The sequence below is a fragment of the Martes martes genome, assembly GCF_963455335.1.
Source record: "Martes martes genome assembly, chromosome: 1".
NCBI lineage: Eukaryota > Metazoa > Chordata > Mammalia > Carnivora > Mustelidae > Martes > Martes martes.
In genome coordinates this window covers 79766885-79792261 of record NC_137888.1, presented here as the reverse complement: position 1 = coordinate 79792261, position 25377 = coordinate 79766885, and the positions used below count along the sequence as shown (strand labels likewise).

Here is a 25377-nt window from a genome sequence, read left to right as displayed (position 1 = left end):
TCTGAAACTCCTAAGAGGCCACTGGCCTGAGAGCAACAAAGGCTTGGAGGGAGGGACACTTTGTTTTCTAGATAAAGGTGACCTCTTGCTCCATTTTCTGTTATTTGACTCTTTGATGGAGAGTCTTTTAGGACCTCGATGGACCAAATTAGGACAGTTTGCATGAAATCAGTTAAGCTTTTTTTGTCTCTCTCTCTCTCCCTTTTTTTTTTTTTTTTTTTACTGTTTTTAACCAAAAAAAGGGTCAAGTCCGTTAATCAACAGTTAGTGAAGGAAATAGGGGCTTGAGTGTAAGAATTGGGTACTACTAGGGGTGTATGAATTTGTTGTAGTACATAATAGACATTCTCTTTTAAAATGCAATTAAATGTAGGAAGTAGGCAGAAAGTATGTCCAGTGACTTTAAGAAATGAATGAGACAATAACAACCTCAACAAATACTTGCTCTGTGTTAGTGTGTGGAGCACACTGTGGAGATATTTTTTCAACTTTTGGATGAGATGTGGGTGAGGAGAGATAAAATGCCCATTGGTCATTAAGGCTCAAAACGAAGAAAGCACCTCTGTCCTATTCAGCAGTGATAGAACAGATCTGAAATTGTGAGGTGTTGTGCTGCCTCCAAGTACACAAGAGGTTCTAGAGAAACAATTTTGAATGATTATTTGAATATCAGAATTTCATATCTTGGGGTGTCTGGGTGGCTCAGTGGGTTAAGCCTCTCCCTTCAGCTCAGGTCATGATCCTAGGGTCCTGGGATCGAGCCCCACATCAGGCTTCTTGCTCAGCGGGGAGCCTGCTTCTCCATCTGCCTCTATGTGCTACTTCACCTGCTTGTGCGCTCTCTGTCAAATAAATAGATAAAAATTCTTAAAAAAAAAGAATTTCTTATCTTTTAACCCTTATCTTTTAAAATATTTCATATTTTATTAGGAGGGGGTAAAACCCTGTGCTACTGTCCTAATAGGCAACTGAACAGTAAGTCTTCGCTTCTTTCATTTAAGGGACTGAATGAAGACCCAGAGCTGGGCCTAGGAAACTGGGTCCCAAGGACCACATGCCAAGCAGTGAGCACTGATGGTGCCCAGAGCTGTGGTCTCCAAACTTAAATGGGCCTCAGAAATCCTGAGAAGAGCTTTTAAAATGCAGAATCTCAAGAAACAGGGACTTTTGGAGGTGTGGTCTAGGAATCTGTATTTTAAAGAAAGGCAAGACTGGGGTCCAGTTGCCATCTTAGGGGAAGTGGGACTTGTTTAAGGAGCACATTCAACTTCTGACGCTGTGTACACTTCCATCTTGATTGAATCACCAATCAAAGAATAAACTAATGCTTTGAAATTAATGTGTGGTATCATAAACTTTTTATTCTTTTTAACATATCCAGTAAAAATACTTTAATGCTCTGCCATGACAGTGCTTGTTGAACTAGGAGAAAATACCTTGCTGGCTTTGGGGAAGGTTAAGTCTTCCTCATTTAACTGAATAAACTGTCCTTGCCCAGTGTCACCCAAGAAACAGCCAGGAAGATTAGGAATAAGAAATAAGTGAAACTGGCTTTCTAGTTTCTAAGAACAAGAATTGGAATCTAATTTTTTATATTTATTTATTTATACAAGATTTTATTTTAAAGGAACCTCCACATCCAACGTGGGGCTTGAACTCACAACCCGCAGATCATAGTCACATGCTCCCCTACTGAGCCAGTTAGGCACCCCTCGAGTCTAATTTTTTAATGTGGCTAACAGAGTATTTATAATTCATTTCATATAATTTCAGCTACCATTTATACATTCTAAGTGGGGAGGAAAAATTTACACAGACCCAGAACAAGAACAATTGAAAAGAAAATGCACCAAGTGTTCTTATTATGATCTTTGGGGGCCAGGCTTAAATTCTGTCTCCTCTGGGGTTCATCCCAACCCGCCCCATACCTCTTTGGTCCTTCGTGTCCTTATTTTTTATATCCCATTCTCTATTTGATTGTTAATTTTTACATATTATTTACCAGGCTTGTCATTACCATGCATAGTATCACTATGATACATGAAGTTTCTAGAAGCTAGACCTGGTATATTACAGGCTCCTAATACTTGGTAGAAAGGGTCTTAGGAGCCAGCAAAACTAATTCCTTATTTCTGTAGAGCAGAACGTTGGAGTCAAGACTGCTTAAAAAACTTACCAGCCATGAGCAAGTTAGGGGCCTGGACAGGACCCAAAGGCAGACATTCTGTGCAGTGAAATGGGGAGAGAGATGCCCTGGAAAACCTGGACACCTGGTTTCAAGGCTTGTCTCTGCCATTACTAGCTTTATTATCTCAGACAAGTTCTTCACTTCTCTAAGTCTGTTTTCATTCACTTTACAATGAAGGGCATTTAATTATCTCTACTTCACAGAGATATTTAGAGGTTAATTGAGATAACATGTCAGTAGTCTTATCTCTGGATTCCCAGTAGAGTCCTTGGGAAGATTAAGCAAACAAACTAACAAAAAACCCCAGATGTTCATCCCCATTCCGAGGGACGGTGACTTGATTGGTATGTGGTGGGCCTTTGTGCTCAACACATCTAAGAAGGTTCTCAATGATTTTGATGTACATACAGTCAGAGTGGAGAACCATGAGCCTTGTTAGAGGAAAATATTCTCTGTAAGTAAAGCCCAGTATTTATTGCAGCTTAGGAATTTTGCTCCTGAATATCCAATACCATGTCATCTCACTGAATAAATGATGGAACAAAATCTCTAGTCTTTTATATGTATATGTCTTATAACCATATTGTGCAATGGTGAAGACCCTTCAATTCCTTATGTTGAGGCAGAAAACTCTTTACATATTAGATAGAACTAAATTTAGAATTTTAAAATTAATTTATAATCCCCTCCCCCATGGGGTAACATTAAGTAAAGCCAACAAAATTATATTGTTATGAATTCTGTCTTGTATTTCATTTGTTTCCCCAGAACTAATGATTATGGAGCAGACACAATTGTTGAATACAAAATAGGTCTCATTAAAAAAGAAAGTATTATATAGAAGGCTTTAACAAAATAGAAGAAAGGGTTCTGACATTTAAGAATTACTGGTAAATTCCTTTCACCCTTTCTTTGATCTAAATCCCCCATATGTATTTACCAACTTTGCAAACATATTGACTATGTGCACATAAGGTTTGCAAACAAGATCCAAAATGTTACCACGGACCAATTAGTTTCTAAAAACCTTTCAAATAATCTTATCTTCTCCACAAGAGTGATTTAAGATCCAAAATGTTACCACGGACCAATTAGTTTCTAAAAACCTTTCAAATAATCTTATCTTCTCCACAAGAGTGATTTAAGCTTTGGAAAGAAAAATCAATGAACTCTGCATTGTTTGCTTTTCACTGGGAAGAATCATGACTTAATAAGATGGAGCACTCCATGGTTGTTTGTAAGCACATTTATTCATAAGCTGATATGATTTGACTTTAAGGCTCAACGGCTGGCAAGGAAGAGCTTTTCGAGTGAAGTCATTCCCTGTGAAGAGCAGTTATATTTTATATACAGATCATTTTAAAAATTGATGTCTCTAGTAATACCCAGATGTTAATCAGTTTTTTTTTTTTTCCTTAAAGTTATTCTGAGAGGCTTTTGGATGAACTAGAATTTTGTCTTCTTGAAAGATAAAATAGTACCTATGAAAGCTAGATCAACTCTCTTATAGACTCAGAGCTGAGAGGAAAATGCACTTTTAGGTTGAGGGCGGTGGGATATTCAGAGATACTCCATGACCTTCAGAAGTGCACACGGCTGGTTAGTGACAGGATGTCCCCTCTCCTGCTCCTGGAGCTGCACAGTGACCGCTATCTGGGGGGCACGGCCCATCAGTGAGATGTCTTAGAGCTTCCTGTGTCATGGGGCCCAAAATATGTTTCCCTCTTTTTCTGCACTGCTGATTTCAGGAAATCTCTCTTGCCTTCCTTTGAGAGAAGCATTATCTGCATTATTTGGCACTTTTTCCATATAGAGATGGAATTGTTTTCAGAAGCTAATCCCTTTCCATCACTCAGATTTACTCTAATCTGTGGATGCTGGCAAGAAATCAATTCACATTTTTCATGTACCTTTTGCTGAAAGATTCTCTTACAGAGGATCTGGACTTTTTTTTTTTTTTTGTCTGCTAATGCACAGTTTGGTGATCACTGTCCCAAAATAGATGTGTTTACAAAAGCATGCAAGTGATATTCTTGTATGGCCTTAACACAGGCCTGGTTGAGACCCTGTATGTGAGAGGTGTCTTGGGGTGACATTTAGAGTAGAGAATGAGTAGGGCCCCAGTTTTACTTATTACTGCTAGAGGTGATATTGCTTCTTGGCCTTTTAAAGAACAGGGCTAGGGAATATATGCGGCTGTTTGTGTGTGTGTATACACATAGACATACACACACAAACATGCACATATATAGACTCAAATACTTTCATATGTATGTGTATGTTTCTGTTTGCTTTCTGTGTTTGTTTCCCCTCCTTCTCATTCTTATTGACTTAATTTTAATTTGGAACACAGAGAATATGAAGAGAAGTCACGCCCTTATCCCTTCTACTTGATTTTCTCCCACTCTTGAGAGTAACCAGCTACGGTGTTGTCTGGGTTATCCTTCTTGTGCTTCTTTTTGTGAAGATAAGTATTTGCATCTCTAAAAATTTCCCAAGCTTTTCTTACACAAAAGTATCATATTACAGATATATGCTTATTTGTTCTTTGCCTTTTTCACTTACTTATCTTCTAGAAATTAACCCATATCAGTGTATAGAGGTCTTTTTTATTATCTTGTGTGGTTATATAGTAGTCCACTGGGTGTAGGTATATATTATTTTATTCAACCAGTTTCCTATTCAGGATCATTTTTACCCTAAATGGCAGGGGAAGAGTTAAATGTGCTGTGAGGGGAGGTGGAAAGAAAACAAAACAAAACAAAACAAAATGGACACAATCATCATAGGAACCTCAAAAATATGCTCAGTGAAAGAAGCCAGAAACGCAGGACTGCAGATTATAAGATTTTTGTTTATGTGAAATATCTCAAGAAGAACCATCCACAGAGACAACAGGTTAGTGGTTGTCCAGGGCTGTGGGTGAAATGGGGAATGAAGGCAAACGAGCATGGAGTTTCTTCTTGGGGGTGATGGAGGTGTTCTAAAATAGGATCAGCTCACAACTCTGTAGATATATTAAAGTCATTAAATCGTACATTTGAAACAGGTGGATCTTAATGTATATAGGTTGTACCTCACTAAAGTTGTTAAAAAATTAGCATCAGGTGGTATGATCGACATTCCTAGGAGAATGTGATGACCTCTAATTCCAGCATGGCTTAAAGAGTTAAACCCTCTTAGATGTCATGCATGCTTAGTGGAAATGTTGGGAATCTCTCCTCCAATGATATATACTCTTTTATACTTCAAATCAGAAGTTGGTTTGTTTGTTTGTTTGTTTTAAACAGGATTTTCTGCTTGAGGCTTTTAGTGAACCGATAACTGCTAAGACATTTACTTATTTTAAACTGACTGTGGCTGAATTGATTTGATACCTTTAAAGAATTAAATTCTTTTTTTTAATATTTTTTTTAAAGATTTTATTTATTTATTTGTCAGAGAGAGAGTGAGCACAGGCAGACAGAGTGGCAGAGGGAGAAGCAGGCTCCCTGCAGAGCAAGGAGCCCAATGTGGGACTCGATCCCAGGACGCTGGGATCATGACCTGAGCCGAAGGCAGCTGCTTAATCAACTGAGCCACCCAGGCGTCCCAAGAATTAAATTCTGAAGGACCTTGTAGACCACTTTGTTATGCCTCTCATTTCACAGATAAAACTCTGTTAAGAATTTTAAAACTCTAATTATGTAATAAAGTTAGAAATACAGTCTACTGTATTTCTACTCATCTGTTCTACTCTTTAAATATTTATGCTATTCTGTTAGGCAGCCATTAAAATGATAATTATTAAGACTGTGTAGAAACATGGAAAACTGTTTATTATACAAATGAAAAAAAACAGCATGCCAAATGACCTAAATATCATGATTGCAACCAGTGTGTCAAATTTGTGTACATTTTGAGGCCTGGAGCATAATAAACAAAAACAATATGTGTGTTGTGGTTGTTTCTCTTTTAATATTCTGGAATGTGGCTGCATTTGTGGCCTGCCTTTGCAGACTTTCCCAGACACCTTCCAGCACCGGGAGTGTGTGTGAGAAGGTTACGTCATTCTAAGGCCCTGGAACTCTTCCCTTGTCTACCTGCCACTGGAAGTCTTCCTTTTTTCTCTTGTTTCTCATCTTACTTTATGGAATCTCCCGATCTGGCATGGTTGAAGAATGACTTCTGTGTGGGTGGCAACTACGGTTATCTACCTCTACAGAAGGCAGAACATAAAGAAATTGGCTTAAGCCACCACTTCTTGGTTTAGATGACATTGGAAGAATATTTTGTCTCCAACATTGAATGAGTTACAAAGAATGATTGAGGGCATTCTTTCTCTGGTTAGCTTTACAACTCAGTGGATTGTCTATAATGAGGTTTGAGGAAGGGAGACGAAGTATGTTAGGTGACTCACCCCCAAGACTACCCTGGACTTGATTTTTCAGTGTGACTCTAACTAAATGCCTTTTCCATGTGATAAGCATAAAGGAGCTACATAAACAATTTAAGCATCACAACTGTTCTAGATCCTAGCTCTGCCAGATACATTTCAATCATATATGCTTGTTTACTGTGGTGGATGAAGCTGGAGTCTCAGCCCAGGGCTGAGTTGATGGGATAAATATGAAGCTAGTGACTATTAATATATTATATAAACACCGTTCCTCATTGAGGAATTGGATCCTACTTTCTAAAATATTTGTGTTTCTCCGAATGATGCTTTTGCTAAATTATAGATGGTGTTTATTAGCTCAGATAGCTGATTACACTTTTTTTTTAAAGATTTTATTTATTTATTTGACACACAGAGAAATCTCAAGTAGGCAGAGAGGCAGGCAGAGAGAGAGGGGGAAGCAGGCTCCCCGCTGAGCAGAGAGCCCGATGCAGGGCTTGATCCCACGACCCTGAGATCATGACCTGAGCTGAAGGCAAAGGCTTTAACCCACTGAGCCACCCAGGTACCCTGATTATACTTTTTTAAGAAAAAAAGATTTTATTTATATGACAGAGAGAGGAGGGAGAGAGAGAGAGCACATACAAGCCTGGGGATGGGCAGGGGAGGAGCAGAGGGGGAGGAAGACGCAGACTCCCCACCGAGCAGAGAGTCCAACTTGGGGCTTGATCCCAGGACTCTGGGACCACAACCTGGGCTGAAGGCAGATGCCCAACTGACTGAGCCATCTAGGCATCTGTGATTACAATTTTATATCATTGTACTTTTCCTGTTAAAGTGTTGAGATGCTATGGCCATAGCAGTTCCATTTTAGGTTAAAAAAGGGGGGTACTGGGGCACCTGGGTGGCTCAGTGGGTTAAGCCGCTGCCTTTGGCTCAGGTCATGATCTCAGGGTCCTGGGATAGAGCCCTGCATCAGGCTTTCTGCTCAGCGGGGAGCCTGCTTCCCCCTCTCTCTCTCTGCCTGCCTCTCTGCCTACTTGTGATCTCTCTCTCTCTCTGTCAAATAAATTAATAAACAAAATCTTAAAAAAAAAGAGGGGATACTGTGAAAAGGAAAGAGAAAGAAAGGGCAGTGTGAATGAAGCAGAGGACACAATATCAGATATATAGGTAGTGCTTGCTGTTAGATCTTTGATTGTATAGTTAATTCAATTTTCCACTCTGGTTTAAGCAATTTATTTTATTCTCTCTTCCCAAAGAGACATCTTCCTGAATTATGGGTTTTTTTTTGTTTTGTTTTGTTTTTTAATCCCACCAATCCTTTGCTCAAATGTCTGGTGAATCTCTCATACCAATAGATTAAGATCTTATTCTACCAACATCCCTGACTTCCTACAGCCTAGTTTTTTATCCAGCCCTTGGAACCTTATGTCCCATCACTTTCCTTTTGAATCACTCTTCTAAAGTTGGAGACCCATCGTTCCCTATCCTCTGAGTATACCTCTACTCTTTCTAGTCCCTGAGCATCTGATACTGTGTTATGACTACACTTCTCCTCATTCTAGCCCACTGTGTTCTCCTTTCATTATGGAATCCCATAGTATTTTTGTCTTTACTTTTGACTTGGCATTTATTTTTAAAGTTTTCAACAATAAAACCATTGTGTGTGTGTGTGTGTGTGTGTATTAAACACACTTTATAATGTTTATGATATGCCAGACACTGTTTTCAGTACTTTACATGAATTGACTCATTCGATTCTCAATAACACTTCAAGATTATTATCCTTATTTTATAGGTAAGGAAATGGAGGCACACAAGGACTAAGTAACTTGCCCAAGGTCATATAGCTAGTTAAGTGGCAGTGGCAGATCTGGAATTCTATCCCAGGCTGTCTAGATTTAGACTCTGTGTTCTTTTCTTTTCTTTCTTTTTTTTTTCTTAAGATTTTTATGCATTTATTTGACAGACAGAGATCACAAGTAGGCAGAGAGGCAGGCAGAGAGAGAGAGAGAGGAGGAAGCAGGCTCCCCGCTGAGCAGAGAGCCAGATGTGGGGCTCGATCCCAGAACCCTGGGATCACGACCTGAGCCAAAGGCAGAGGCTTTAACCCACTGAGCCACCCAGGCGCCCCCAGACTCTGTGTTCTTGATCATAGCTCTAAACTACCATTAATAAATTATCTTTTTAGATGTTTCATTCTCATAAAGTTAACTTCTTTAAGTCTAAGACAAGGTCTTGTTCTCTGCTTCGTGCCTGAAACAAGGAGTTTGCTCTGTGAACATCTGTTTATTGATGTGACCTATTATTATTATTACATATTTTTAATTATTTTTTTAAAGATTGTTATTTTTAAGTAATCTCTACACCCAACGTGGGGCTTGAATGTATACCCCTGAGGTCAAGAGTCACATATTCGGGTGCCTGGGTGACACAGTGGGTTAAGCCTCTGCCTTCAGCTCAGGTCATGATCTCAGGGTCCTGGGATCGAGCCCTGAATCGGGCTCTCTGCTCAGCGGGGACCCTGCTTTCCCCCCACTCTCTGCCTGCCTCTCTGCCTACTTGTGATCTCTCTCTCTCTCTCTGTCAAATAAATAAATAAAATCTTTAAAAAAAAAAACAGAGTCACATGTTCTACCAACTAAGACAGCCAGGAGCCCTGATATGACCTGTTGTTATCAGTTGTCAGTCGAGTTCTCAGATTTTTCTAGGAGTTTTGGCTTTGTTGGTTTGACTTGATGATTTTATCTCGATACACTGACACTCTGTTCTCCCTCTAATTACTGGAGTGATGTGGTCAGTGTGGCTGCCAACAATTCAAATCTGGGGCTTTTGTTACCTAAACGAATGGTACTTGGTAGTGGGTGAGTACTTGGGTGTGCAAAACCAAATCTCAAATTTTGCTCTTTGCTTCCAAGAAAGTATTTTAAGTTTGTGTGTTTGTTTTCTTAAGAGCTATTTTGTTACTTTTGGATTTTTGATATGTCAGATAAAATGAGAAAGAACAGCCTATACTTCACTTTCCTTGCAATATCAAATCCTAAAACCAACTTAATTTTATGCAGTTCCTCTTTGATTTCTTTGGAGAAGAAAAAGCTCTTCATGTAGGGAAGAGTGAAAGTTGGTTATGCTGACGTTACTTTTAGTCAGTACCCTGTGCAGACAATGTCTCACCTTTAAGATCACCTTATCTCTCCTGGTAAAGACAGGCTACATAGTCATAAAAGCTGACGTCTCATGTTGTTGAAGTTTGTTTTCTGTGTCTCTTTCATCTGTTTCTAATGACATACTGCTTGATAAGATACGTACTCCAAACCAGATGTTTCTAGTGCTCTTGTGATTATAAAGGTGCCTTTGTATTGGTCGGTGAAATAAAAGCTATCTCTGGATAATATAAGAAGAAAGTACTTGGGAGAGTATTGAATAACTTGCAGAATCCAGGGGACAATGTCAGCCTCCAGGATAACCATAACAACCATGGAATCTTAGGGTGGCCAGGCAGGAATGTCTTTTAAGTTTTGGCCATTGAAATGGCTCAGTTCTGTTTCCTTCCCATGCTCAGCTCAGGATTTGTGTTCTTTGGAAGGGCGTCAGATTTGCTCTTAGCTTAAGTCAGTCGGGTGCCCATTTCTTAGTTGGGGTGATTGATCAGCCACCAAGAACACATGGAATTGGGAAGGAGTATTTCTAGTTATCAAAGAAGGGGAAACAGTTCACACCGACAGACACCCACTTCTAACAAGGTTCATCTCAAAGCAGAGAGAATTTACATTACAGTTTTAGCTTGGACAGTGAGAGATTTGGACAGTACCTGAATTCAATCACTAAATTATTCTTCTAGGTGGAAAATCTTAGCAGTTTATTTCATTAATCAACATGTTTTATGCTGAATTGTGAAAAAGTGATTTTTTTTCTGATCACATTTTAAAAAGATTTATTTTCATATTTATTTAAATATTTTCATATTTATTCTATTTTCAAATATATACAAAAATATAATAGTATGAACCCATAAGTAGCTGTTATCCAATTTCAAAAATTGTTAACATTGTGTCAATCTTGTTTTTATTGATTGCATCTTCAAGGATTATCATAAGATGTTTTTACAACTGACTACCTAAAAACTCACAATATTCACTGTGAAGTCTGAGAAATGCTTTCTAAACATAAATCCAAGCATCAAATGATTACTCTCATACCAAAAGTATGTTGCCAGTTAGAAGAAAAGATGGTCCTGTGTAACACTGATGCAGAGTTTACCTGGAAGGAGAACTTTCTTTCAATCAGGAAGGCTATTTTTACTGGTTTAAGACTGGTGAATCAGTTCCTCAGTGGCTCTTTCCAGATTATTTTTCCCAACTTTAGTCTTCAGGTCCTTGGAATCTTTGGGAGGTGAATCCGAGGTTTTATTTGACAGTAGATTTTCTTTCTTTCTTTTTTTTTTTTTAAGATTTTATTTATTTATTTGACAGACAGAGATCACAAGTAGGCAGAGAGGCAGGCAGAGGGTGGGGGATGGGAAGCAGGTTCCCTGATGAGCAGCGAGCTCGATGCGATGCGGGGCTCGATCCCAGAACTCTGGGATCATGACCTGAGCCGAAGGCAGAGGCTTTAACCCACTGAGCCACCCAGGCGCCCCTTGACAGTAGATTTTCTGAACGCTAGTCTGCACGTGTACTGTTTAACAGCCAAACGTGCTCTGATCTCTCTTCGCAGTTGAAAGATGCATGAGTGTGATGCAGTCGGGGACACAGATGATCAAACTGAAACGTGGGAGCAAAGGGCTAGTCCGGCTCTTCTACCTGGATGAACATCGGACCCGCCTCCGATGGAGACCCTCGAGGAAGAGTGAGAAGGCGAAAAGTAAGACCAATCTTTGAATTCTTTGCTTGACTTGATATAGTTCCACATGGGTTATATTTGCTGGGTTGTCTGGAAGCTTCAGATCTATGAAACTTTGATATTTTTGTAAGTTTTGGGGTCAGTTGCTAAAGGATGCAGACAGACTGAATATGTAATGACCATTTTTGTCTTTTTAATTCCTTGGGAATTTTAATCCATAAAAGTTTTCCTGTCCGTGAGTGCTGTAAATGTTAATATTTCCCCTGTGCTGGAAACATGATTTATTTTTTAGTTGGGATATGAGGTTTTATAGCCTGAGGCCCTTTATTTATTTATTTATTTATTTATTATTTTATTTTATTTTTAAAAAAGATTTCATTTATTTATTTGACAGAGAGAGAGATGGTGAGAGAGGGAGCATAAGCAGAGGGGAGTGGGAGAGGGAGAAGCAGGCATCTGGCAGAGCAGGAAGCCTGAGGCGGGGCTTGATCCCAGGACCCCAGGATCATGACCCGAGCCGAAGGTAGATGCTTAGTGACTGAGCCATCCAGGTGCCCCTATTTATTTATTTATTTTTAATAAAAGGTGTAAGGTATTATAAATCCAGTGGACTTAAAAGTGTATTGCCATATTCTGAGCATAGCTAACTGATTAGTGAGTTAGCTTTTAGTGATACCAAGCAAAAGTATTTTGATCTGACCCCTACTGAAAGTCTCTCTCCCACACCTCATACATTCAGCACCAAGTTGGTGTTGGGTCCTGTGTAATGGCTCTCTCATCTCCTTCCTTCCTGTTTTCATAGGAACCTCCCTGGTTTCTGGTCTCTTCACCTATCTGGCCTGTCCAGAAGTTTCCTAACCAGTCTCCATTTTCCTAGTGTCTTCTGCTTTTGTCTGTTAAGATGCTTTCATCTTCAAGTAACAGAAGACATTGACTAAATTAGACTTACATGAAAAATAAAGATATCATCTCACGTAACAAGAAACTCAGAGATCGGCAGGTCCAGGTGTGGGATGTTGAGTCTTTAGTTCTGCTTTCATCAGGGCTCTTGGCTCTCTTCCCCTGTGTGTCGGCCCTGTCCTCAAGGCAGCAGCAACATGGTGCTTCCTTTTTAGGAGAGGGGAACCCCTTTCCAGAATTTTCTCTCAAAGCCGACTGCCCCGTGTCTCCTTGGTTAGAACTGCATTATATTCCCACACCTAAATCAATCATAGGAAATAGGAATGGGGCCTCTCCAGTGGCTTAGACATTCCAGAACTTGCCCTGGGGGCTGGGGGAGGGGAGGGAGGCCTTGGCTCATTTCTCTGTGAATTGTGTGGGGAATGAGTTGATACCAGAAGAAAATCTTGACTTTGCCACGAAGGCAGAGTGGAGGAGATGATATTAGAGGCAATCAGTAAGATTGCAATACTGATTCACGCTTAAAAACAAGCAAGCAAACAAAAAAGTAATATTCTAATTTAAGTAATCGTCCCTGTTAGGGCTTCTCTGATCCAAATCTGCAGTGTTGTTCCATTACCTAAAAGATGCTCGTCTCTGGTTTCTTATTCCAGGCTCTCTGTGATCTAGCCTCTCCCTACCTTTCCGGCTTTATGTCCCATTATACTCTCTCTTGAGCTTTCCAGTCTCGCACAAGTGACCTATTTAACATCCCTGGAGTGGACCTCATGTTTCTCTATCCTATGTTTTTTTTCTTCTGGGATACCACCTTATTCCTCTACCTCTCTAAGCCCTGCTCAACCTTTACCATCTTGGCGTTCTTTCTGGAGATGCCAATCACATTTAGCCATGCTACTCAGTTACCACCAAACGTTTTTTTCCTTGCAATTTTTAACTATCATCTTATGCACAACTCCAAAGTTGGTTCCAGGTCTTTGTATGTTTTCTCCGTGCAAATATGCAAGCTGTAAATTTGATGTATTTATAGTCTCCTTTTCTACCAGTCTTTTTGTCCTGATCTGTATATCGCTCTTCCTATCATAAAGTTCAACATGTCCTGACTCAGTGCCTGGGAAGGCATGGTCCAGGCTGCCCAAGGCTGCCCCGGAAGGTAAAGTGGCATGTGGAGAAGGTTCCTAGCGGGAAATGATAGGGCTTGTATTTCACATTTGAACTTAATATCACAGTTCACAGTGAATTTGTTCATGCTCATTTTTTTTTAAAGACTTATTTATTTATTTGAGAGAGAGTGAGAGAGAGTGTGTGTGTGTGTGTGTGTGTGTGTGTGTGTGTGTGTGAAGCAGCAGAGGGAGAGACTCTTCAAGCAGACTCCCTGCTGAGTGTGGAGTCCGATGTGGGGCTCGATCTTAAGACCCAGGGATTGTGACCTGGGGTGAGACCAAGAGTCAGAGGCTCAACTGACTGGGTCACCCAGCCATCCCTGTTCGTGCTTATTTTTAGAATTTAAGATGATTTTGCTGCTTTTTAAAAAATTTTTTCCAAATCCATTATGCCATGTAACTGTGTGTTTTGCTTTCCTCGCAGTACTTATCGACTCCATTTACAAAGTCACAGAAGGTCGGCAGTCTGAAATATTCCACAGACAAGCGGAGGGCCACTTTGACCCCAGCTGCTGCTTCACCATCTACCATGGCAACCACATGGAGTCTCTGGACCTCATCACCTCCAACCCCGAGGAGGCCCGCACCTGGATCACAGGCCTCAAGTACCTGATGGCCGGCATCAGTGATGAAGATTCCCTTGCCAAGCGGCAGAGAACCCATGACCAATATCCTCCCTACAATGTTAATGTTGAGCTCTGTGTGTGTGTGTATGTGTGTGTGTGTGTGTGTATTAGACCGTGTTTTATTTTTCCCTGTAGTTTTGAGGCTTAAAGCCACCTTCCTCTCTCTCTCTCTCTCTCTCTCTCTTTCTTTACCCCTAGCACCTTTCTGCCCCCTCCTCCCTCTCACCCCAAGAAGATGAATGCACAGAACATACAGAAATGAGCTAGCATGAACTCAGGCTTCTTAGGAGGAGACTGAATTTAGCTTCACAATCTGAGAGATCTCCAAATGCAGCCTAAAGTTTCCTAAGGGAGATGAGGTAGCTGGGAAGGTGTTTATTTGGATTAGAGAAAATCCTGCTTTGTGATCAAGTCAGTTTAGTTTAACAGGTACTCTTTGAGTTCTAATTACATATGAGGTATTAAGCTCCTTCCTGCTTTTTCTATCTCTCTTTTTAATTTACAGTATGGAAACTGATGGATACAGAAGGGGAAGTTATTTTTTGCTTCATACCATTTACCTTCTCTGAATTGTTCAAGAAACTAGGAACTCATCTGAGTGTCCTTGATGAAGCCCATTCTTGAGGTCCTGTGCTGACCAGATAGTTAACCTCCTTGGTCTGGAGACACCTCTTGCGCTGGTGTTGGCCTGGTCATGGGACATGGACTTTCTGGCCTTAATTTCCTTCTCTGTAAAGTGAAGACGATAGAGTTGTTGACTGCTTTGATTCCCTTTATCACATTTTTTTTAAAAAGAAGATTTTATTTATTTATTTATTTTTGAGAGGGAGTGAGAGAGAACACAAGCAGGGGGGCAGCAGGCAGAGGGAGAAGGAGAGGGAGAAGCAGGCTCCTGGCTGAGCAGGGAGCCTGATTTGGAACTCGATCCCAGGACCCTGGGATCATGACCTGAGCCGAAGGCAGATACTTAACCCACTGGCCCACCCAAGCGCCCCCTTTTTCACATTTCAAATGGTCTGAAAATACATGTGCCCCTATCTAGGAAGGGAGTGGGACTACTTCCTTGCTGTCATTGGAATGTATGCCCTAATTTTTTCCCCCCAGAGTAGTGATAAATTTGTGCTGCTCTAGTTATAATTCCTCACCCAGGGTATTGTTTGAGCAGAGTGGAAATATTCAGCCCATGAAAGGAATTTTGACAGTGTGAAGGTCTGAGCTGATGAGCCATGATGTTTTCATCAATATTCACAGCATGCAGATAAAGGCACCTGGGATTCATAAGTGAACAAAACACAGACATAGAAACTAACTTTCTGTGCTTTTTTCTGTTAATTTAGTTCTTAACTCCTTAACATTTGGTAAAAAAGCAAACAAAATTACTGAATAAAATTGCTTTCTGGTATAAGCCACGGAACCGTACCAACCGTGAACCAAACTAAAGGAATATTCATTTTTCATGAACAGGAGAGGTGAGATGGGGCAGTTCAGGGGTTGGTTAATCATGGCTCAGTGATGTCATCGGAGACCAGGGTTCTGCTCAGCAGGGCAGGGGTGGGTGGTCCTTCAGCGGCTGCCCCATAGTCAGACAGAGGTACACCTGCTTCAGGTAGCAGCTCCAAACACAGCACTGCTCCGAGGGATCATAGTTTCTTCTCATAAATCTTTTTTTTAAGAGCAAAGTAAATTTTCCCAGCCATGCCCCCCCTTCCCCGCCCCCCCCCCAAGGACTAAATCTAATCATTGGCCCAATGGCTGATCTAGGCCCATTCCTAAAGCAGTCTTCAACAACATAAATCAATTTACATAATTGGAGCTCGGGACCCTTGCACTCATAAAAACTGAAAGGGTTTTTGTTTATGTGGGTTTCATCTATTGATACTGTCATACTAGAAATTGAATCTGAGAATTAAAAAAAATATTTGTTAATACTCTTAAAATTATAATAAACTGGGACACCTGGGTGGCTTAGTCTTTAAGTGGCTGCCTTCGGCTCAGGTCATGATCCTGGGGTCCTGGGATTGAGCCCTGCATGGGGCTCCCTGCTCAGCGGGAAGCCTGCTTCCCCCTCTCCCACTCCCCCTGCTTATGTTCCTTCTCTTGCTGTGTCTTTCTCTGTCAAATAAATTAATAAAAATCTTAAAATCATAATGAACTATTACATGTTAACATATTTTTATGAAAACTATTTTTCAAAACAAATTAGTGAAAAAGAATAGTGTTGCTTTCCTCTTTTGCAGGTCTCTTCAATGTTTATCCAAATAGAACACATTTATTTTCCTATCCACTTCTGCCTTTAATCTGTATGTTGTAGTGTTTTGGTGGAAATACGCGAAGAAAATTTAGCCTCACACAGATAAATGGTTGGAAAGGGGGGGACCTCATGGTTAGGGGGATGCTTTGGATTATACTCTGGGGATGGCTGTACTAAGGCCAGTCAAGATTTACCTTCTGCCTCCATGGGAGCAAATGGTTCTTGCATACCTGAACAAAACTGAAGTTCTTCAGCAAGGAAGAAGGAAGGAAAGTGGTCGTCTGGAAGACAAGCAATTGTAGAAGTGCTCTCCTCACCCCAGTTAACTCTGACAAGTTCACATTGTTCCAGAGCTTTTAGCCACGTATATAAATGCGTCTCATAAACTCTGAAGTAGACCAGTAAGAGCAATGGGCATACTGTTGTTTTTTCTAAATGGTGGTAAGATTTACCCCTTCCCTAGATTGTTCTAGTTAAGTGAGAAATACATGCTTATTGCAGTAAGCCAAAGAATACAGAGCTGCATAATGAAAAGATCAATTGTCTTTTTCCCTGTCTATGAATTTTGTACCTTCTCTTCCAAGGTTACTGATGTTAACAATCTGATACACCCCTGACCGGGTTGTCCGCTTTTCTGTTGTTGAATTTTGAGAGTTCTGTATGTTAATTCCTTATTAGTTACATGGCTTGCAAAACTTTTCTTTTTTTCTGTTGGTCTTTTTACCTTATTGATAGTGTCCTCGGTGCACAATATTTTTGAAGTTTCATGAAGTCCAGTTTGTCTGCTTTTTCTTTTGTCACCTGCACTTTAGAGTGTCATACCCAAGAAACCTTTGCCAGATTCCACGCTGTGAAGATTTCATTCTGTTTTCTGTTAAGAGTTTTATTGTTTTCGGTCTTACATTTATGTCATTGATTCCTTTGAATTAATTTTTGTGGATGGTATTAGGTAATGATCCAGCTTCATTCTTTTGCATGTCGATATCCAAGCTTTCCAGGCCCATTTGTGGAAAAGACTGTCTTTTTTTTTTTTTTTTTTTCATCAACTGGTCTTGGTGGCCTTGTCAAAAATCATTTGACCATAGATGTGAGGGTTTATTTGTGGGCTATTTTGTTATATTGGTTTATATGATTGTCTTCATACTAATACAACACTGTTTTGATACTGTGGCTTCAAGATAAGTTTTGAAATCAGGAGGTGTGAGTCTTCCAGTTTTGTTCATTTTCAAGATGGTTTGGCTACTCAGAGTTCCTGAATTTTAGGATGGATTTTTCTATTTCTGCAGAAAATGTCATTGGTATTTGGATAGAAGTTGCATTGAATCTGTAAGTTGCTTTGGGTAGGACTGACATTTTAACTAAATCATCTTCCAGTCCATGAACGTGGATTCCATTCAGTTACGTCTTCTTTAATCTCTTTCAGTAATTTGTTGTGTTTTCATTGTGCAAGTTTTTGACCTTCTTTATTCATTCCTAAGTATTTTGTTATTTTGATGAGATGTACATGGAATTGTTTTTGTAATTCCTTCTCAGATTGTTAATGTTCATATATAGAAATGCAGCCAATTTTTGTGTGTTGGCTTTGTGTCCTGCTACTTTGCTGAATTCATTTATTCTAACAACTTTTTTATGGAGTCTTTAAGGTTTTCTGTATATCAGATCATATCATCTGCAGACAAATAATTTTACTTCTTTCTAACTTAGCTGCCTTTTCCTTCCTTCCTTCCTTCCTTCCTTCTGCTCTGCCCAAAACTTAGTACTCTGTTGAATGAAAGTGGTGAAAGATGGCACCTTTGCCTTGTTCCTGATTATAGAGGAAAAGCTTTCAGTCTTTCACTGATAGTATTTCACTATCGAATATATTTACTGTTTTTTTATACGTGTCTTTTATTATACTGAGGTAGTTTTCTTTTATTCCTACTGTGTTGAGTGTTTTTATCATGAAAAGGTGTTGAATTTAGTCGAATGCTCTGCTGCATCAGTTGAGACGATCATGTGGTTTTTTTTTTCCCCTTCCTTATGTTGCTATTGATCTATTTTCATATGTTAAACCATTGGTATATTCCAGGAATAAATCCCTCTTGGTCATGGTGTATAATTCCTCTAATATACTGCTGAATTTTATGTGCAGGTATCTTGTTGAGGATTTTTGCACTACTGTTTCTTGGTCTGTATATATATTTTTTTCTTGTGGTATCTTTGGGTTTGGTATCAGGCTAATGCTGACCTCATAGAATGAGCTAGGAAATGTTCCCTCTTGGATTTTTTGAGAAGGATTGGTGTTAGTTCTTTTAATGTTTGGTAGAATTCAGCAGAGCTGAATTTAAGTTTAAGTATTAAATATTGAGTTTTCTTTGTTAAGAGATTTTTGGTTACTGATTCAAGCTCCTTACTGGTTAGAGACCTATTCACATTTTATTTTCTTTGTGATTTAGTCTCTGTAGGTTTTGTGTTTCTAGGATTTGTCCATTTCATTTAGTTTATCCAGTTTGTTAGCATGCAATTTTTCATAGTACTCTCTTAAAATCCTTTTTATTTCTGTAGAATTGGTAGTAATGTCATCACTTTTGTTTCTGATTTTAGTAATTTGAATCCTTTCCCTTTTTTTGTTAATCCAGCTAGCTAAAGTTTTGTTAATGCTGTTGGTCTTTTCACAAAGAGCCTGCTTTTGGTTTCACTGATTTTTCTCTCGTTTTTCTATCTCTATTTCATTGCTCTTTCCTCTAATCTTTCTTATTTTCTTCCTTTTCTGCTAGCTTTGGATTTAGTTTGTCTTTTTTTCTAGTTCTTTAAGATGTTAAGTTGATGGTTAATGTGAGATCTTTCTTGAGTTTTATGTTTAGTCATTATTTTAAAAATTATTTATTTTTTAATCAAAGTATAGTTGAGGTACAATGTTATATTAGCTTCAGGTGTATTTTTTTTTTGAATGTAAGCATTTATAGCTATAAATTTCCCCTTTAGCACTGCTCTCACTGTATAAGTTTAGTAAGTTGTGTTTCATTCGTCTTTGTTTTCTAATTTCCCTTATTATTTCTTCTTTGATCCATTGGTTCTTCAAAAGTGTGTTGTTTAATTTCTGTAATTTTCTGAATTTTCTAGTTTTCCTTGTTACTTGTTTCTAATTTCATCCCACTGTGGTCAAAGAAGATACTTTGAACGATATCTATGTTTTAAAGTGGGAGACTTAATTTATGGCCTAAAATATGTTCTAGCCTGGAAAATGTTCCATCTGCCCTTGAGAAACATGTGTATGCTATTGTTGGTTAGAGTGTTCTGTTCATGTCTGTTAGAACTAATGGGTTTATTGTATTGTTTACATTCTCTGTTTCCTTATCTTCCATCTGGTTGTTCTGTCCATGCTGTGAGTGGGGTATTGAATTCTCCAACTATCATGTAGAACTGTCTACATCTCCCTTCAATTCTATTAGTTTTTGCTTCATATATTTTGATTTGTCATTAGATTTGTCATTGTTATAATTGTTATATCTTTGAACCTTTTACCAATATATAATGTCCTTATTTATCTCTTAAAAATTTCTTTTGATTTAAAGTTTATTTTGTTATTAGAACCACCTCTGTTCTCTTTTGGTTACTCTTTGCATGGAATATCTTTTTCCATCTTTTTACTCTCAGTGAGTGGATCTTAATTGAGTCTCTTATAGTTGGGTCTTGTGTTTTTATCCATTCTTCCAATCTCTGTCTTTAATCCACTTACATTTAAAATACTTGCTGATAAGGAGGGACTTACTTCTGTCATTGTGCTATTTGCTTTCTTTATGCCTTGTATCTTTTTGTCTCTTGTTTTCTGCATTACTTTTTTTGTTTAGTTGATTTTGTTTTTTTGGTAGAGAAATTTTAAATTCCTTCCTCACATCCTCTTATGTATAACTTATAGCTGTTTTCTTTGTGGCTACCATGGGGATTACGTTTAACATCCTAAAGTCATAATATTCTAATATGAATTTACCCCATTTTAGCTCAATAGATTTTGTTTGTCCATATTTACTGCAGTAGAAACTTTTCATGTTTGAATTAACCAGGTTGACAGCTGAGAGATTTTATATTCTAAAAATATGCTACCTGGAAAGCAATATACCCCAGTACTGCACAGGGAACAATTTTATGAGAAACAGAGAAACAGTTGATGCTTGTGTCAGTGAGGAGAGAAAAGGAAAGAGGAAATTAATGAATAATAAAGAAGAAGCTGATGTCAAAAATAGGGAAAGTTATGTGGAATTAGGGAATGATTCTCATACAGATTTGCCAGAATTTGATAGGGTTTTAGGCAACACTTTAATAACAGAATAATATCCTTGATTGGGCATACATTTAATTACACTAGTTGAGAAGAACAGCTTTGGGATGTTCGTTATTATTACATTTCAAATAGGCCTGAAACTTTCAACTGTGAATGAATACTGAGAATAATGAATCTTCTGCGGGTGTATGAAAAAAATCCATCCAACATAAAATGTAATTCAAGTTATTTCTGCAATATGGTTATGTTGCATGGAGGTCATTGCAGTACTCATGTCTATTACAAGCAATATAGTATTGTGTTTAAGGACTCAACTTGGCATTGTACTGCCTGGCATTCAGCCCCAAATCTGCCATGTACCGTGGAACTTTGGACAAGTCACTTAAACTCTTTTGCCTCAGAGTCTTTGTCTGTCACCTGGTGATGATATTAATCATAGCATGTGCCTTACGTAGTTTTGTGAAGATCAGATGAGTTGATACACACAGAGTGCTTTAAAACACTGTTATCAAACACATTTTAAGCACTTATAAATAATAGTTACTATTTTTATTGCTAAAGAGAGGTAAGGACTGACACATATTTTTCTTTCCTATTCAGATAAAGTCTGAAATCTCAGTGGCCCCAGCCTGCAAGCCTCACCATTTTTCTCCATCAGTCTGTTCTCCTCCATAATTTCCCCACCTTATCTCTTGACCCTATAAGGAAAATTATTATCTCCAGAGGACTTTAGGTGGTCCCTTATGGATGTTGTGAACCTAAGGTTTATACCTTCCCTATAACCAGGAACCTTGTAAACTGCAGCCTGTAGGGTACATCTGGCCCATCGCCTTTTTTATATGTGCTGCTGAGCTAGGGATTGGTTTTCAATGGCTTAAAAAAATCAAAAGAAGAGGAATATTTTGTGAAATTGTGAAAATTATATGAAATTCAAATTTCAGTGCCCATAAGTACAATTTTATTGGAGCATAACCCTGCCAATTAATTTCTGTGTTGCCTGTAGCCACTTTCATGTCATGGGAGCAGAATCAAATAGCTGCAACTAAGACCTAATGGCTTACAAATCCTGAAATACTCACTATCAAGCTTTTTCCAGAAAAAGTTTGCCCACCCCTACAGTAAATACTAGCATTCAATGCTTTGCATTTTCCTGTATTTTTTTGATAGAAAATTCTACACCATATCTTGTCATTCAGTTTTTACTCTCCCAGTTTTTCTTTTCAGAATGATAGTTTCTCCTCTTAAACTATCCCATATAATGATGAGAATCATTAATTTAGAGCTTTCTTGGGTAGTCCTATCTTTTTTTTTTTTTAAAGATTTTATTTATTTATTTGACAGACAGATCACAAGTAGGCAGAGAGAGAGGAGGAAGCAGGCTCCCTGCCGAGCAGAGAGCCTGACGCGGGGCTCGATCCCAGAACCCCGGGATCATGACCCGAGCCGAAGGTAAAGGCTTTAACCCACTGAGCCACCCAGGCGCCCCTGGGTAGTCCTATCTTAATTATGAAGAATAGCTTTAAGATATCAGAAGACTTTTACCTGTAATTGTATCCTATACCATGTGTGCTGTTACTAGAAGAGAGTGGTTTTTCCTGTCATAGAATCTTAGAGTTGGAAGGGACTTCAGGGTCATTTAGTTGTGTTCAGTGACCTTACAGATGAGAAATGGAAGGTCAAGAAGTAACATAAGTAACCCTCTGTCACAGGGCAAAGTCAACAAAGAATCAGGACTAGTGTGCATTTCCTGGTGTTATTCTGCCTCTTTTTGTGTCATGCCAATCCCATATACCCTAAACAATCGTCAAGACCAGCTTGTGCATCTACACTGAAGAACTTGCAGACACAGGCCTACCCTTAGGGTTTATATCTACAGAATACTAATCCTCAGGGTTTGCTTGTCTTTGCCTTTTCTCTGGAGAAGTCTTTGAGAGACTTTGGTGAAGAAGTAAAAAATGAAAGGATGAGAATATTATCACTGTTGAACTCATTTCATCACTTTGAACTCTGCCAGAATACCTTTTTGGGCACAGAGCAGCATCTATAGACAAAAGAAATAGACAGGGATGGGCATTGTGTGCCCAGAAAACAGAAAAAAAAAAAAAAGACATTCAGGTACTTATTAGAAATTGGCCCAAATATTTCACTTTTGATTCTTCAGTTATTTTTACTCTCATCCTGGGTCACCTGTTAACTTCCAGGGATCATGTATAATGACGTCCTACTTGAACTCTATGAGGAGAAATTGAATTAGAAAGAACCGGGGTGGTTATTTTCAAATATTTATAAAGGGAACAAAATGTGAAATGAGGTATTTACAGTATGAAAATGACCTCTATATAAATTTAGGTGAAATAAGACTTTTGGGTTGTTTTTACTTCTTGAGGTTCAGTCTCCTACAACCATAGTTTGAATCACCCAAGAAATGTAAATGTGCTGTGTTACCACTGGGTGGACTGTTAATATTTTGGCTTTGAAGATCAGTTTGATGTCATCTGCTTGATAAGCAAATATTATCCATTTCCCCTTTTCTCTCACCTTAGTCCCATTCTCCCATTTGTTGGTTTTAAGCCTATACCTTTTCCTTACTTTGATTTTCTGGTTTCTTTCCACCACCTGTTTTTTGCTCTTCATTCCCATTCAAATTTTGAAGCTCAATTTGGTTTTCTAAATATACACATGGTTCCTGCCTTCTGTAATTTACTCCCAACAACTATGAATCATCCATTTTAAAAAAGATTTCAGTTCATCCACTGGTTACCATTTATTCTGCTTCCTTACCATGTAAAACAACCCAAGAGCCATTCCCCCTGAGGATTTTTTTTTTTTTAAAGATTTTATTTATTTATTTGACAGACAGAGATCACAAGTAGGCAGAGAGGCAGGCGGGGGGGCGGGGAAGCAGGCTCCCCACTGAGCAGAGAGCCCGATGCGGGGCTCGATCCCAGGACCCTGAGATCATGACCTGAGCCCAAGGCAGAGGCTTTAACCCAGTGAGCCACCCAGGTGCCCCCCGCCCCCGAGGGTTTTTTAAAACCTCAGTTCACCTGATGTAAATCTTTTGTATCCAAATTCAGCTTTATATCCTCAGTCACCTAATACTATACTGGCATTTTGAGGGTAACTTGTAGCATATCAGACTTGCCCTGGAGTTAGAAGTTTGACATTATTAGGCAAGAACCTTTGAAACTAGTAATAGGACAACCAACATAGTCTAGAGATAGGCCTTCTGCATAGGAGACGAGAGTACTAGACCAGGGTGCCAAAAACCTGGATCTCTTAACTAATTTATCCTTAACGAATCCTCTCTTCTCCTCTAGCTTTATATCCTCATCTGAACAAGGAGGACATTGAACTAGACCGTCTGAATTTCTAAATGTAGGAGCGGGCCAAGAAAAGGGAACTGAAAACATTGCCTAGTGTGGGGTGTTTTGAAGGTAAAAATACGTTAACTGGAAGGTCGTAGAGGGAGAAGATGAGGCCTAAATTTGGTATATTTGCAGTTTCTTCACATCGTATTCCTTAACGCATTGGCTAAGTCATGTGTGAGGTTAAGCAGCTCTCAGGAAGACATGGCTTGAGTCTCCTTTTAAAGTGAAGGGGATCAGGCACGAGTGCCCAGCCTCTCATTGCTCGTGGTCACTATTGGTGGCTCACTCGCCCGTGGATGGCAAGCAGGGCCTCCTCCAAAGACTTTCTTCTCAAGTTCCGTGTTTATGAGAAATGTCCTTGTGAGTATTCTGTGAGAGAGCCATTTTAATTTTGATGAAAAAAGTGTTTTTCTTGACCTTTCTTCATGTGGGTGAAGCAGACCTTTGAGGAAGCTGATAAGAACGGTGACGGCTTACTGAATATTGAAGAGATACACCAACTGATGCACAAACTAAATGTCAATCTTCCCCGAAGAAAAGTCAGACAAATGTTTCAGGTACGTTTTCACAGTTGAGTTGGCCTTGTATAAAATACACGTTGGAGGTTATTGTTGTACTTGGATATTTCAAAGGCTGCTTTGTTTCGTTGGAAGTTGATATTATCTGTTCTGTATTGTATTTTTCTTTGAGGAAAAGAGGGGCTTTGTTTTGTGAAAGAAAAAAAAAGCTTCCTAAACTTAACACGTATGCACGATTTCACTTCCTAAGATGCTTTTTATTGTTGCTGTTTTCAGGGAGTGATTATAAGCGCTTTACCTGGCACTTAGATAGTGGAGTAAACCCAGTCGAGGGCCCTTGAGGGAGCGATAACATCTCAGGGGCCCACCCTACAGAGCTCTTGTGAGGATCAGAATCGGACTAGGTAACCTGAGGAAACGAGACTTATTGAAGTCCTCGAGAGGCTCTGTTTTATTTCAGAGGAGTTTAAGATTTAGAGCCCATGATGCTTAGAAGTGCTGTATCACTCCTACCATTTAGGGAACCCTCCATAAGTTCATTCAACTGCCTGTTGGTATTAAATGAAATGCTCTTTCCCTCTTGGTCGGTCCTTGAGGAAAATCCTTGGGGCCAAACGTACCCTGTGGCCTCCAGCTGGGACTATACCTAGTCCTCCATCGAAGGTACAGAAGTGAGCTCTCTTGAGTGAGTACAAAGACAATGTTAGATTATTAGTAATTGCTAATATACTAATTTAGGAAGTGCTCTTATTTGGAGAGAAGTCATATGCACGATCCGTGTTTTGCAATAATTTTCTGTCCTAAGTGATTAGGTGATATTTTGTACATGTAAAAGTAAGCAGAGAGTGTGATATTTTCTGATGGTTAATGTTTTGCGCT

The 25377-nt window shown here is 39.2% G+C and overlaps 1 protein-coding gene across 3 annotated transcripts in view; it reads left to right on the top strand.

The window, feature by feature from the left end:
• PLCH1 (phospholipase C eta 1) overlaps nt 1-25377 on the top strand; it is a gene marked incomplete at its 5' end in the record, with an annotated part of 214263 nt that overhangs the window by 113906 nt on the left and 74980 nt on the right. For all 3 annotated transcript variants that reach the window (XM_080821571.1, XM_080821573.1, XM_080821572.1), the window contains 3 exons: nt 11286-11432; nt 13896-14161; nt 24418-24537. In XM_080821571.1, the coding sequence (XP_080677697.1) occupies nt 11286-11432; nt 13896-14161; nt 24418-24537 (533 nt within the window). The remainder of the gene's footprint in view (nt 1-11285; nt 11433-13895; nt 14162-24417; nt 24538-25377) is intronic.